Source organism: Merops nubicus, unplaced genomic scaffold, assembly GCF_000691845.1.
Source record: "Merops nubicus isolate BGI_N331 unplaced genomic scaffold, ASM69184v1 scaffold8983, whole genome shotgun sequence".
NCBI classification, from domain to species: domain Eukaryota; kingdom Metazoa; phylum Chordata; class Aves; order Coraciiformes; family Meropidae; genus Merops; species Merops nubicus.
Genome location: NW_008598238.1, coordinates 84,834 through 100,756, shown reverse-complemented (window position 1 = coordinate 100,756; position 15,923 = coordinate 84,834). Strand labels below are relative to the sequence as shown.

The following is a 15,923-nucleotide window of genomic DNA, read 5'->3' as shown; positions in this document are numbered from 1 at the left end:
TCCTCATAAATTAATGTTACCTCTCCGAGCTCGTGTTCGCCAGCTAGAATATTCCAATTTCTGAAACCATCTCATTACATGAAATTTGAGGTATAAATGCATCACTGTACCACCGTGAGGACATAATCCTCTGATAGACCCATCTCCATAAAGCCTTCTGGCTTGAAACAGTAAATCACAGCCCTATTTTCATACCTCATTACCATTATGTATCTTTCCACTGACACCCGACCTCAGGCACCATCAGGTATGAATTCCAAGCCAGACTCATGATCTAAAGGAGGGGCTCATTATTGTAGATAACCCAGAATGAAATGATATTTGAGATGTCCCTGCAGAATCCACAGTTCACACGCTCAGAAACACAGGTCTGCTGGGAAAAATAAAAACCCAGTCATGCTCTCTACTTCATGGCTGTGAAGAGCATCAAATCACATCTGGACGTAGGAGCTTGGCAAGAATTTTAGGGTTGGATTTTAGGAAGGATATTGGCAGTTCTGAATAAAAACAACACACCGTTGAAACTGTTTGGTCTGTTGTTAAAGAGGAGCTATGAAGGGAAAATGAGAGTACTGGGTTTATTACCTGTATTTTGAAGAAAGAACGACAGCACCAATTGCATAAAGTTATAAAACACCAGTAATAAACATGTCAATAATCCTCAGGTTTGCAACGCCAACAGAACACAGACATCTACAGAGAAATATATATATATGTATACATGTCATAGAATAAAACCATTCATGAAGGAACAAGAAACGTGGTATTTCTGTACTATACAAAACAGCTGTACAGTGTGCACACAGACCCTCCTGACCTCCCCAAAACCTCTGTCAGGCACTTCTCCCCATCAGTCTGCTCCACATCACTCCTCATTGTGCAGGGGAGAAATCCAAGTGGTTGTCTTGTACTTTTCAACTTGAGTTCTTGTGGTGCAGCTTGTCTCCATACAGACAACACCCATCCTCACAGATGCACACATCTGTGCATAGGGGGGGTCTATATGAAGGGCAAACACACACGACAGCTCTCAACAGCTCCTCCATCCTGTGCTTCTGAATGAGTGCTTATAAAAAAATCCCTGCACACCTTGTGAGGGGGAGGAAAACCTGCTGATTGTGCAGCATCAAGTCATGAGATGGTTTTGCTCCTAACAGTCTGCAAACACTGAGATCACATGCTGGTATCCCATAGCCCCGAGGAGAGCCTGTTGCAGGAGGTCTCCTCCACCTTCTTCAGCAGCGTTGGCTTTTTGCAAGGAGGTGGAGGTGGGGCTGTGATCCTCTGCTCAGTGTTGTGCAAGATTTGCTGCCAGTCTTCTCTCTCTTCACACAGCTTCCTCCTCCAGTCCAGAAGTTCTTGCAGAGCCACGCTCTCATTCTCGGACAGTCTGAGCTGGTGAATAACCTGTTAGTGAGAAGGAAATAATAATAATTATTATTAATGACAATAATAGGTGGATAAAGTTCATTTTCCCAGCAGCGTACAACTGCAATGTGCACGTTCAGTGAGGCTCCACACAGGATCCTCTGCCTCTTGTCCTGGGTGTAACCCTGTAGGCAGGGCAGATTCAGGTGCCCTTTTCACATCTTCTCTGTCAAGAGCTCAGTGACATCCTAATGCTGTCTACAGAAGAATGACTTACAGCAAAACAACCTTCCCTTGAATCCATGAGATGTATTTTAGGCTGCCAAGCCCTGTGTGAGGAGGGAATCACCTTCTGCTCTCCAGCTGTTATTTGCAAAGGGCACCATGGATCAGGATAAGCTTGTCCACACGTTCTAGTAGGATGATGAACAGAAATCCTGGGACAGAGGGCCCTGGTTTAGCCATTTGGGATGGGGAGTGGCTGTGAGTGCTCCCATTCTAATATCTACAATTAAATAAATAGATGCATGTGGGTAAGCACTCAAGTTCTACACATCCACTGGGGGAAAGCTGCTCTCATTTGTGCTACAGCTGAAAGAAAACAGCTCAAACAACCCTGTTAAGAATGTGAAGCAATCTTGTCCTCCAAGGAGAGGTTTAAAAAACCCTCCAAGAGGGTTTAAAATGATGTGCTTAGCTCACTGCACTCACTCCCCACTCTTTACACTGAAAATAAAGCAAATCAGTGATTTAGAGTTGCCTTGTTTCAGTCTCGTGGCTGAAAGTCACGGAACTGAATTTGTATGAAGCAGGTGCCAAAACCCCCCTCTGTCAGCAGAGGGTACATGGACACAATCCTCTGGAACACTGTTCAGACTCCCTGCAGTGAGGAGTATCCAGATTTCTAACAACCTGGACTTTAAACTGTTGTACTCCCAGACTATTTACTCCTTTACACAGAGAAAACAGCAGCCTGCAGGAGCAGCAAGGTTTTGTTTCTAAATGGATGTGACCTTATTGTGGCCTTCCAGTATCTTAAGGGGCCTACAGGAAAGCTGGGGAGGGACTTTTTAGGCTCTCAGGTAGTGACAGGACTGGGGGGAATGGGGCAAAGCTGGCAGTGGGCAGATTCAGGCTGGATGTGAGGAAGAAGTTCTTCCCCAGGAGAGTGGTGAGACCCTGGAATGGGTTGCCCAGGGAGGGGGTTGAGGCCCCATCCCTGGGGGTCTTTAAGGCCAGGCTGGGTGAGGCTCTGGGCAGCCTGATCTAGTGGGAGGTGTCCCTGCTCATGGCAGAGGGGTTGGAACTGGGGGATCCTTGTGGTCCCTTCCAGCCCTGACAGATTCTGATCTGTTTTGGGAGAGTACTTCGTAGTGTTGGCTTGAGGGTTGGACTTGATGATCTTGGAGGTCTCTTCCAACCTAAAGGATTCTATGATTCTATGATTGGTGGGGAATCTGCTTAATTTTGGGTTGGCTGATCCTTCAAAGAGAAATGCATTAACCTATATAATGTCTTAATAAAAGTTATTATAATTTCAAGTACAGTGGAAGTGTTTGAAAGACAATTAAAGTACATTTGGGTGCCATCCCCAATTTCACCCCACTATGACATCAAAATCCTCGTTGCTTTTATGCTTACAGAAAATGCAACAGGGCATCTCAGTGGCTTAGAGGAAAATGAAATGTTTCAGAGATTGTTAGAAGAATGTCAGAAACTTCTTGTGTAACAAAACACTTTATTTTTCTTTTTTTTCTTTGCCAGTGTGGTTAGGAAAAATTAGAAGACAAATGAAATGGGGGAAGATACACAAGAAATGGCAGAGCTTTTAATGAATCAATTAGTTTGATTAGATCTATTTGAATAGAAGGATATCCCTTCCATTCATGATTAGACCTGTGACAAGCTAAAGATCTGTCCTACATATTCACTGGATAAAAGATTTGCTGAATAATTTTACATGAAGCACAAGGTAAAACAGCAAGCTACTTTTCTTCATCATTATTCTATATCCCCTGCCAGTATTTTGTGAAGGGTGAATGAGGTGTGTAGGAAGTAATTCCTTTCAGACTACCAAGCTCTTCAATGAACACTGAGCATGCAACATCAACCACTAAGGAGCAGAGATGGTACCAGCTGTAGAGCAGGATTTTCCTGCCCACATGGAAGGACTTCCACCATCGTCTAGAGGTTGGACTGGCTTGCAAAATCAGAACACATTGATTTGAGTTCTATCATTTAGGCATTGAAGTCATTTAGGCTTCTAAATTCTGTATAAATTCCACTTTACAGCCTAAAGCAGCCATACTGGATCCCAACTTTGTCTTAGAATCAACACAAGTTTCTGTAAATCAATAAATTATTTAAATTATAGTCTTATTTCTTCAACTAGTTAAAAAAATTCTGCTTTTTAATTATGGAAAGCTGAACATTTCAGATTTCTAAATTATTTGTCAGAAAAGGTACACCAAATAAAAAGATTAACAGGTACATTTCAAATTAATTTGAGTTATTTAAAGATTTGGCTCTAGAACCTCAGGAAATCCACCCTGCTTTAAGAGATCACAATCTATAATTTCACAGAGGATATTCTGTAGCACTCAGAAGTCAAAAAGAACTTATATTGTGTGTAAAATGCAACACAGGATATTAACCAACATAGGATATTAACTGCCTGCCAAACAGAGACTTATGAATTTGCATTAGTAGATTTTTCTGAGTAATTCACCTCATTATGCTCTCTCCCTGACCAAATGTAGGATTTACTTTTTCAAAGATATGTATATTGTACTCTAGGAATTTTTTTTTTGGTCATTTGTGATTGCATTGATTCTTCTACTACTATTCAAGTATTTAATCACCTTCTTGACTGTTAAAACATAATGTTCTCTGCAAGAAAAGTAGCTCTGTGTGTTTCATTACACTTCTGATTTTAGTTCTTTCTGTAAGTTTTAGTGAAATTCCTCAATGTAGACATAAAAGGGCCACAAAAACCAGATTTTTAAATCACAGCACCATTTAAGGACAGGGCTAGTGTATAAACCTCTGCTCCTGAGACATTTGCATGAGGTATCTAGGCCATATTTCCCCTTCAGAGAAATATTGCCAATCATTTTCTTTAATAGATTTGTCAATGTTGATGTATAAAGTAACTGTCAGTAGATGCTCATAATTAATTATTGCAGCATTATTATGTTTCTCCTCCATTACTCTTATAAAATGTTAGCAAAGCTGAGGTCCCACCATGGAATCCATGGGGAGATTGAGTCTAGACCAACACTGATTTTACCTTTCTAAACTTTTATCAGGCTCTAAAGTGAACTATGCAATAAAAGTCAAATGTTGATGATAAATTATCATCATGATCTTAGAAATGCCTTGCCAAAATCCATGTTTTTAACCTTCTCCAGTTTGTAGGCTGCCTAAAAATGTAAGCAGAGCAACCTTCAGCCAATAGGTGACTCAGAGTTATCTTTATTAGAGCCCTTAAAAGTGTCTCAAAAACTCCAGTGGGTCACCAGCTTTAAAGCCAGAAGTGATCGAGATGTTCTCACCTCTCATTTGAAACTGAAAGACACAATTTCAGGAATTCTGGAAATGATTTTTACTGTGTGTGATTACCAGGAGCACCAACACGTTTTGAGGCAGCCTGTGGCAGGCGTGCACCTCTCACAAATCTCTACAGCACTTTAATGGCTTAGTCTTTGTTTTCCTTTGGCATCTGATGAGCCCCTACAGCAACTGCTTCCCAACATCCATGTCACAGCTTTTTCCTTCCAAACTCCAGGGCAGGCACAGTGCAACCTCTCCAACACCCTGACTCTTCTGGCTCAAACAGATATATTAGATTTTTTCCTAGATTTATGAAAAACATAGGTCAGGAAAGGATTGGTTATCCACCAATTCTTCAGTCAAGGAAGAAAAAATCTGCCAGCCTACACATTATTTACCAATCTAATACCCATTTAAAGATACAAGGGGAAAGCATGCAGAAAACCAAGGGTGTGTTAAGAAGCCTGGGCAAGCATTCAACATAAATCAAATCAATATGTAAATTGGTGTTTGATTGAGAAACCTGCACTGGCTATGTCAGACCCCAGCAGGGAGCAGGCAGCAGCTATGATAAATGAGTTTACATGCTTCTAAATTCCAATTAAAAATCTTCAGATACAAATATACCACTGGGATCCAAGCTGATTCATGGGATAGTCTTGTGGATGCTGCAACATGCTTTTTTTTTTGGCAAATTTAGACCCACTGGATATAATAACTTCATGTGTGATATGCATCAATAAACTTATTTTAGCTAATCCTTCTGGTAAAGTGCTGATGGTTTTTCTTTGTGTTGGAGCAACCTTGCAAGGTCCAAAAATAAAACTCTGCCCATGGGTGGCAAATGGGTTTATTGGAAAGGAGAAAATGGGAAATCTGGAAGAGTTTTGGAGGAGGTATGCCAAATAAGGAGAGTTAAATATATATCTATATATATATTTCACTTTGTTCTAAACAAAACCCAATTCTCTCTCAGATAAAATTTCTTATCACATCAAAAGAATAAACTACCTTTAGAACAGGTGTTATACAGACGACACAGAAAAGTTTGCTGACATTTAACAACTGCTGATATTTAAAAATTGCTGATTTTAAATTGGTTTTCCAATCAATTAATTGATTTCACCATTGGTGTGCTGCAGACAGAAGATTTGATATTCTTTATCTAACTGCTATTCTATTGCTGGTGTAAGTTATCTGATTTTCTCTCATATTCTTGGGGTTTTCTGGCTTGTTGGGGGGTTTTGTTTGTTTTTTTGGAGGGAAGGGGAGGTATTCTTCATTTTTTGGTGATTTTTAATTTCAATTCTTTGCAGAAATACATTTTATTTCTACAAGCAGACCTTGCTCTTCTGCACTTTCATGCCCTTCCCTCTGTGAAGTAGCTACACCCCTGCGACCAGAGTATTCTCAGTTGGGTTCCTCATCTTCCATACAGCTTGGAGGGATTGCAGCAATCAAAGATATCAGATCTTTGCAAAATAAAATCAGCACAGAACTCTTGAGTACAGCTCTAAGCTGTAACCTGGCAGAAAGTGTTAGAACAAGGTAGGGAATGTTTGATAATAAATAATAGATGAGAGCGCACACATCAGGCACTCTACCTGAGCTGGGAATAGAGCTGGGCAAGCCCAGACATTCCAAACAGGGATGTAGTTTATTTACTTATTTGGGTCTTCTGTGTTTCAATTAATTATTTATTATTATTTGTTTTGGCTGAGTTTCTTTCAGCTCTGTATTTCTGATGTCAGCTACAAAAATGACACCTTTCCAGACTGCCTAAAACACAGACAAATATTGAAACATACTGGTTTATTTTTTTTCCTCTAAGGTAATATTTCTCCTACCTGCTAAAGTGACTACACAACACTCATTAAAACCTTCAGAGCATCCTCCTAATTGGCCTCTGCTGCTTAAGAAAAAGATGATGTTCAGGATAAAGACTTTGCAGTTCTCCAGAGGAGTTCTGAAAACAAATAATTTTATCACAGAGCTCTTCAGAGGAGCTGACCTGCCAATGCCAACACCACTTTTTACATGGCTCATGAAAAATATCTGAAAAATGGAATCATGGTGCTGCTTAACTGATCTCTGCTGCTTTGTGGCATCAAACTGATCTCTGCTGCTTTGTGGCATCAATGCAGGGATGTGACTTGACCAGAGACTGGCTTTGCCATAATGCTTTTGAAGCAACTACAAAAATAATCACCAACCCATATTTGCATGGAGCAGTGGAGGCAGAAAAGGGACCAGGAACGTGCAGGGAGCTGGCTGTGGCATCTGCTGTTCCAAAGAGGAGAATCTGCCCTTTCCCTGTGGAAGTCACAGCAGCCAGATCTAGGACATCCTTGCTGAGGACAGGGACATCAGCCCTTGATAGAAAACCAAAAGGTTTTGTACCTGCTGATGAATTTATCCTATATGTGTCACCTCAGAGCATTTAAGATACCAGGAACACAGTTTTGACTGGAAGTCCTCTAAAAATAAAGCTGCAGTGTGTTGCAAGACCTGATTTTTGTCTGTATTCTTTGACATCACTGTCAAAACAATAAACAAAAAAACAATTTAGGGGACTATGCAGCTTCAGAGCAGTGATAAATATATCACAGCCTATGTCTCCTCTTGCATGTTACGTGTTTGCCAAGGCGTTAGTGATTTTTTTAATAACACCAGACTTGTTTGATTGCCACATTTTACTCCAAAGATGCTCAAAGATTACTTCCAGCTAAGAGGCAAACATGACAGACATTAATAACAACTCTTAGAGCCCAATGTTCAGAACCATGGCAATGGGCAGGGGGGGTAGCAACACATTTTTTTTAAAAAAAAAAGCCCAAACATTTGAACAGTCAACAAAAGAAGTGATTGGCAACAAATATTAAATCAGGTAGGAACAAAGAAGGCCCTTGAGACTATAATGAATATGCAGCTCTTTCTGAGAGAAGAGGCTGCTGAAAGGAATGAGGTTTCATGAAATAAGAGCTAGGGCTGAAGCTATAATGAAACAATAAATACATTCTTCACGAAGATGAAAAGACATTTCCAATTTTTCCCTGTCAGACGTTGGCTCCTACATGCCTCCAATCTGCCAACCTGCACCATGGGCTTTAAGCAAAACAGAGGAGATAAGACTGCAGATTGTTTGCAGATTTTTTTTTATATAACAATGTATGAAAATAATAACCATAATTTTTTATATTACCTCTTTGAGCACGTGACAGAACAAACACGTTTCAGAAGTGGGTAACCAAAATCTTACACCAAGGGTATTGTTTGATATTAAACTATTAGGATAGCAAGCTGCTTGATTATTTGTGTCATGTTCTGGGAGCATTTCCACAGGGTGCTGCACGGGTGTGAGACCAGCTCATCACAAATAAGCCAACACTCAGCTGTTGGAAAGGCAAACTGCACAAAGAGGCTTTGCACCCTGCCGTGGGAGAGTTTCTACCTCTCTTCTCACGTGGCTGGATCTGCAGGAGGCTGGGATGGCAACCTAGAGGTGCAGGTGGATTAGGACAGTTATTTTTATTTTATGGAGCATAAAAGATCACGTTGATAGGTGTAAGAAGATGAATTTCATACCTGGAAGATCACATAGACTTTCTGCTTTTTTATTTCTTAGTCCCTCTCTCTTTTATCCCACCACTCTGTCCTTGGTTCTCTCCTGATTTTCTTACAGTCTTTTTAGTCTTTTTTTCTCACATCTCTGGTTTGCTTTTTTTCTTTTTTCCTCTCTCTGGCTCTTCCTTCTTTCCCCTTTCTGAATCCCCTATTCCATGTCATTATTTACCTTCTCTCTCAGTTATTTTATTCTTCCTCCAACCTGAATTCTCTGAATCATCCTCTCTCTGGTGCTTGCTGTACTCCCCACTCCCACCCCACACTCCAGCTAATTATCACTCTAGTCTAATTGTCCCCTCTCTTCCCATCTGCTCATCATCTCCAGGTTGTCCATCTCATCCTGTTACAGAGAGACCACGTTGCTTTTGCTGCCCACATAAGAACCAAGGAGTCTTTTAGCTGGCCTGCTTCTCTTCCTGCTCACACCACATCCCACTTCGTGGGGAATGTTCAAAAGAACTTTAAAATATTTTTATAGATAAAAAAAAACCCTCAAACAGTCCTGGATCTGTGAAAAAGAAGATGACAGGGGTATTGTGTGAGGTGGCAAAGGTACAGTCTAATTTTTCTGGACTCTATTTCATCTTGCTACTCTTGCTGACATTCAAAGAACATCTATTTCAATAATCTTTATGCTCTATCTCTTAAACATACACACTCCTAGGAGCTACTGAGAGCAGAGACAGCAATAAATACAGCCTGGAGGAGAGCCCATTGGACTGGCTGAGGAGCTGAGAAATGTTTCATGTGAAAGAAACAGCACAGAGGTAATATTTTATAGATATTTTTATTTTTTTTTAACTTATTTTAGAGGAGGTTTTGGGTTTTAGACCCTGCTAAGCAACCTCAGCATTTGTGGAGCCTCCAGTGTGCTTTGGGATCAATTCCTGGAGTGGGACTGAACAGAAATGACTCTTAGTCCTAACAAAATTTTCTATCTAAGCAATCTTATGGCATGATGGAAACATCTCTTCCATTTTGGTTGTTTCTTTGCCCTGGGAGGAAATCGTGGCATCAGAATTCAAGATTACAGATCCAGGCACATTTGGAAGTCCCAAACTTTTTTTTTTTAAACAAATCACTGAAGCAATTTGAAACCATAAGCATTTAAATGACTTTAAATCAGTAATTTTAAATTAAGTTTGGAAAAGGAAGTGACAAAAGAACGTTAGAGTGTTTTGGATTACAAAGAAAGCACAAATACATGGAAGCTGGGGTGCTGAGCTGGTTAAAAGAATATATGTGACTCTGTTAAAGGTTTCTTGAAGTTCTACTATCCCAACAAAGTGCAGAAAACTTCTTGATAACTGATTTGAACCTCAAAGTCGTTGCTTAGTTCTCATTTTCATTGAGGATGAAGATGATGCTCTAGTGTTATATCAGATGTTAGGGCTTTAAATGTTTTTATGTGCTACTTACTTGTGACTTTTATGTAATGTCTTGGAAATCTACAGCTGTAAAGCCACAGAACAATAGGAAGGAAAAGGTATTAGCTTAAAAAACCTACAATTTGTTGTTCTTTTAACATGCAAGACTTTAATTTCTTTTGATGCAAGTTCTTTAATTTCTGATGAAACAGAACAAAAACTTCATTTTTAATACTCTTCCCCTTCTTCTAGGAGAAGAAAGAAGAATTTTACCCCATGACTTTCAAATTAGAAATATTTAGTTAGGGTTACTTTTCAATTTTTATCCTTTTTCATTCTGCTAAAAACTGACCTTTAACCACTCTCCTAGAAAATCAGCATTTCTGGCCAACTGAGAACTTTCTTTTTCCAGTAGACTTTAGAGCTGACCAGTTAAGTTGCTGAGTCCACACCTGGATGATATTTTATACTTGTCAACTGCTTCTCAAAGGGTTTATTAAAAGCCTGATCCTTAGGATGCATGTTGGCAGAGATGGAGCTGCAGACTTTGCTCTCTGAAGTGTGTGGGTCTGCAGTGTGTGGAAGGACCAGGCAGGGAATCAGCACCTGATGTGACAACGTGATGGTACCATGAGCCACAATGCCTCATCTTTAGCTGGATGTAGATGATCCTGTGACAAAAGTGATATTAACTCCTGTCACTTCAGTAAGGAACTAGCAGAGAGATATTAAAATCCTTCATAAATATTAGAAATCCCCAAAAGCTAATGAAGCAGTTTCCTTCAGCTGCAATGACAAAGTGTCTGCCAAGGAGCCCAAGGACCCAGTCCATGTTCCTCTCTCTGGAGCAATTAGTCAATCAGTAGCTCCACAGCTCTGTGAAACAACCTGTCCTGCTTCCTAGGGCTGTGCAAAAGTCCTTTCAAGTGGCAAGGGTGCTGCAGAGAAGCCTGGGAGAGACAATGGGGTTGTGTGCTGGTAGAATCTTCATCAGCAGGCTAAGAAATGTCAGCTGTAATTAAACCAAATCATTTTCCAACATATGCCATGCTTTGGAAAAGGTGAGGAATGTTTTTCACAGTGCAAGTTCTAGGAGCAGAGATTTTTTTTTTATATTATTTTTTTTTTTTTGTGGGAGGAAGTTTTTCTTTTTCTTTTGGCCGACAGCATTTTGGCAGATATTTGTTCATTAAGGTAATTATATCAAAAATCAGACAACTGCAGGTTTCTTCTCCAGACTTGTTACAGTTCTTCTTCAGCTTGTGTTTAAGGATTGTCCCTGCATGGAATTCTGAGTGCATGGCATGGGATCTGTTTTAAAGTCTCTCATGAAACACTTTGGTAAAACCTCTGTTTACTGAAAAGTGACATTTCCACGTCCTGAACTGAAACTGTGCTCAGCTTTTGGCAAGTAGTTTTGAAAATAAAAATACAAATCCAAGTTTGTAAACGGTTAAAGACTTGTTTTTAAAAGAAAATATTTAAATTTTGCAGACTAATTTCACATGTTTCCATTTGTAAAGATAATAAAATAATGGCTCCCCTTAGTTCATTCAGCTCTCCATGCACTGCACTGATGCAGCAATTCAAATATGATCTTCCTGGATCTCAAGGAAGCATTTTGGCAACAGAGGTGTAAGGTGCTCCAGGATAAAAGTGTCTCACTGGTTGAAGTTTATCACTGGAGACTTGGATTTTTAAATCCAGACTTGGATTTTTTCTTCACTAGAGAGGGCACTTTGGCTATCTCATGCCTAATACAGGGACAAAACATTGCCTCCAGTCATCTCCACAATCCCATGCCCTTAGTTCATTCAGCTCTCCATGCACTGCACTGATGCAGCAATTCAAATATGATCTTCCTGGATCTCAAGGAAGCATTTTGGCAACAGAGGTGTAAGGTGCTCCAGGATAAAAGTGTCTCACTGGGTAAAGTTTATCACTGGAGACTTGGATTTTTAAATCCAGACTTGGATTTTTTTTAGAGAGGGCACTTTGGCAATCTCATGCCTAATAAGTATTTGGTTGATCATTGAAAATGTGACAGAGACAACAGAGAACATTGCCTCCAGTCATCTCCACAATCCCATGCCCTTATCCAGTATACTGACCTGCAGACAGCACACCTGTATTGTTCCACAATGTGGTCAGAGTCAATTTTGGGAGTCAGAAGTATGGTGATGGGAAAGGTTTGTTCCTGTCTGCAAGGCAGGGATGTGCCTGTGAGTGTCAGGGCAGCTCTTCTTGGCCACACTTACATATCTGAAGAGATGAATTTAGTGCCAAATGCCATTTTAGCAAGATTTTTCAACTCCAAGTGCTGTAGTTATGCCTGGGCTTTGAACACAGGGGCAGCAAAACAAAAAGTGAAGGCTTCTGTACTAGTTTTACTCAAAACCTGTTGTTTTTCGAAGTTACACTAAGACTGTGATGCTGGAGGTTGAATCCCACTCCTGTTGGAGTTAATGGAATGAAAATTAATCCACTTGGTTAGGGCCAGTGTTTTGTTGTAATCAAATATCATCTGTCCACTACAGACAACAGCTCTTTGTGTGATAAAGGGATAAAGCACCTCCCTTACCTTCTGGTAGAAGAGTTTGGAAACTGTAACATTGGTTAATGAGGTTTCTGTTGAGGATATCATCTCTTTGGATGATATTTGGCTTTACTGTAAAATTCTTACAGTCATCTCAAGTGAAATGACTTGGGACTTCAGTGGACTGAAGACATAAAGACAACAGGAGAATACACTAATGGCTTTTTAGTGAAATAAAATTACTTGAATGCTTCACGACTGAATTGGCTACTGAGAAATTAAAATGTTTCACATTCTATAGAAAATGCTGGAGAAAAGAAAGAACAAAATATGACAAATTTTATTCTTTTTTGTTCACTTAACACACATTCAACTTCTTTCTGTCTTGTTATTTTAAAGGGACATTAACTAAACAGAAATGGTAAAAGAACCAAAGAGCTTCATGCTACCTCAGTACCCATTGATGGTTTTATTGATAGAGATTTTGATTTTAATTTTTACTTACTGATATTTGTATAAAAATAGTTCAGATGCCTTTTAAAGTCCTCACTGCTTTTGTATACAAAAGTACAATAGAATTATGCATTTATATTATCACTTTCTGGTATGAATTAATATCTTGAGAGAGACAATATCTTGGTCCTCTCCAAGTGAGGAGACATATTTCCTGCCTGAAGCATCCTCACAACCAGCAACAGCAAGTTTCATAAACTGAACTCTGCCAGGAGAACCTTCCAGGATTCTATGATTCTATGATTATCCTCCCAGCAAAGCCCATTAAGAGTAAATTCAGTATTGGCCTCAGCTCAACACAAGCCTGTGAAGAAGTCTGCACTTTTCAATGACAACACATGTTTGAATCAAGACAGTTTTCAACATACTAGGATTTTTTACTGGTCCTAGCAGACCATCACTGAAATATTTACCTGACTTGTGTGGCTCTCCCTGTGTCTTTGAACTGATGAGGCTGCTGTAGTGCTGGCTGACAGTCTTGAATATTCATTTTCCTCTGGTAAACCTAAAGCAGAATAATATTTATAATCTGACATTGATGCATTAGCTGAGATTCAAAAGGCCTTGACATTTTTCAATTCAAAAGATCTTTTCTACTAAAATTCACATAAAATACACCAATTTTTTTCCCACACTGTCAACTCTTCCAATCAGTGATTATCAAGGGTGGCTGGCAAACCAGCATCCTGTATCACACAGTTTATCATCTGATTTTGCTCTGCAGCAGGGTAGAAGCAAAGCTTGTATCAGTTCTACCATCTGATAGGCAAAACATAGATCTGGACCTTGAAATATCACAAATAATGCTAATTCCTCACCCAGTGGGATACTGCCAGACCTAAAAGGAGCTTTTTTCTACTCAGGGCCTACAGTGAATGTCAAAACCATTCCCTAGAAAAGCTGCATCAAAATGGGGAACCTTCCATGAAGTTATTTCACTAACTGAGATCATTTACTACCTTAACTGTAATCATCACAAATTTTAAACTGAGTTTTTTCCTTTGATTATCAGAGAGAGCAGGAAGAATTATTTTGGCCAAACACTGAAGAATACAGAGAATACCTTTTCTTGAAAACAAAGGAATTATTTGATTTTGAATTTTTTTTTTATAATAAAAACTTGATTTTTCATTTCAAAACATCAGCTATTAAGCAGCTCTAGACATTTTTTTTTTTAAATATATTATATATTTGAAAACCAAAATGCAATATTTTGCTTGAGCTAATATTTTTTCACTTTGATTTTTCCAGGAGAGCTCTCAAACCACCAACTCCATTATGTGCAGCTCTGCTCTTAGCAGTAAAGGGCTACACAATTCTTCTGCCTACACACATGCATTTAGCCAGAAGTTTTCAGCATGGAGATAACTGCATCTCATGCCATGCAAGTATTTAGACATCTCCTTCTCCATATCCCACCCAAACACTTTCTCCTTGCCTTGTATATTCATATTTTTGTATCTGTATCATGTGATTTTATGTAATACCCTTAGGACTGATGCTTTCAAGGCCTTGAAAAGTTTCATTCTGTCCTTGCTCTTGCAGCATTTTGATTATCTTGTTGCAGTGATTGAATTGTCATTCACTAGTAAGGCACCTGCAGCAAAACAAGATCCTGATTTTCCATTTTCTGTCCCATTTGTATTGATTATAGGCTCAGAAATCTCAGCTCTTGGTCCTCCATGCCTCAGGATGCTGCCAATGCTTTCAGCTCAGCTAATTACAAATTCCTCAACAGAGGCTGGTTTATTTTCTTCACATTCTCAGATATTCACAAATATTCACAGATATTTCACAACTCAGAAGATTCCAGCTTGCCTATACCTTAAAAAGCTCATTCATGGAAACACTTCAGCAATTTAATGCTAGAAGAGCTTTGGGATTAAAAACCACTTACCATTTGATAGTGAATTTCCATTCTCAGCAGTCACAGAACTGGGCAGTGGGTTAGATGACTGAGTTCCATGGTTATTTGCATTTTTATCCTGGTTTTCTGATCCAACATCTGATGCATTTGGATCTTCCCTGCTCCTCAAGTTCAGATTAGTTTCAGCACCTGACACAAACAGAGAAAAAGATTGTGAGCTTCCTATTAACTACAGGCTTTCACAAATAAATAGAAAAAAAATAACAGAAACCAAACTTTATCAAATTAATTTATCACTAAAATCCCAAGTCCAGTGATAACAGGGGAAAATTTAAGTCAGTGATTTTTGCAGAGTTCTCTTGGGTTTTTTTTTTGCTACTGTTCCTCTTGTAGCCATTTGGCGTTTATGGAAGTGAAAGGCACTGACAAAATTTCATTTGTACTGTTTCATTTCACACAAATATCAGCTGATAAATCTCAGCAATTGTTTTTATGGCCTCTCTGCTCGATTCTATCCTGTTTGACATGAGTGGATGCACCACTGTCACTGCAGCAATGCCTTTCACCCTTGGATTAGGTGATGCCAGCCACAGCTAGACACTGGGTTTATTTTTTTCCTCCTACCTCCTCCCAGAAGGAATGAAATGGGTTTTGATATGAAACCATCTCTAGTCAGCTTCCTGCCAGCAGAGCCTCCCCATGGGCACTATTTACCCTGCCTCGGGCTTCTCCAGCCATCACTTGTCACTGTCTATAAAGATCCAGGTTTTCATGTCAAAATAGATTAGTTAAATCTCTTCAAGACTTCAAGAGGAGGTCTGATCCTGGAGGAGTTCCCAAGCCATGTACAACACACAGGCTGTTCTTCAAAGGGAAGGGCAAACCCCTCCTCTCCTTCCCCCTCTGACTAATGGCACATCCCAGCAAAGTGCCCCGAGCTGGCTCTCAGCTTTTTCTTTTTCAGCCCAGTGAGCAAAAAGCAACAGGGCTCAGGCATCAGCCATGCCCCAGTGCTGCTCCCCACGGGAGTTCAGGGGCTGGGGGCAGGTTTGGAGCTGGATGGGGATGGTGGCAGAGACCCCCCTGCAGTCCTGGT

At 39.8% G+C, this 15,923-nt stretch overlaps 1 protein-coding gene across 1 annotated transcript in view; it reads right to left on the bottom strand.

Annotated features, from left to right (window-relative positions):
* Positions 1 to 1,173: 1,173 nt before the first annotated feature.
* Positions 1,174 to 15,923, bottom strand: part of MYO16 (myosin XVI) — a gene marked incomplete at its 5' end in the record, with an annotated part of 96,585 nt that continues 81,835 nt past the window's right edge. Inside the window, 3 exons of the mRNA XM_008936983.1 lie at positions 1,174 to 1,407; positions 13,374 to 13,465; positions 14,858 to 15,016. Coding sequence (XP_008935231.1) covers positions 1,174 to 1,407; positions 13,374 to 13,465; positions 14,858 to 15,016 — 485 coding nt within the window. The remainder of the gene's footprint in view (positions 1,408 to 13,373; positions 13,466 to 14,857; positions 15,017 to 15,923) is intronic.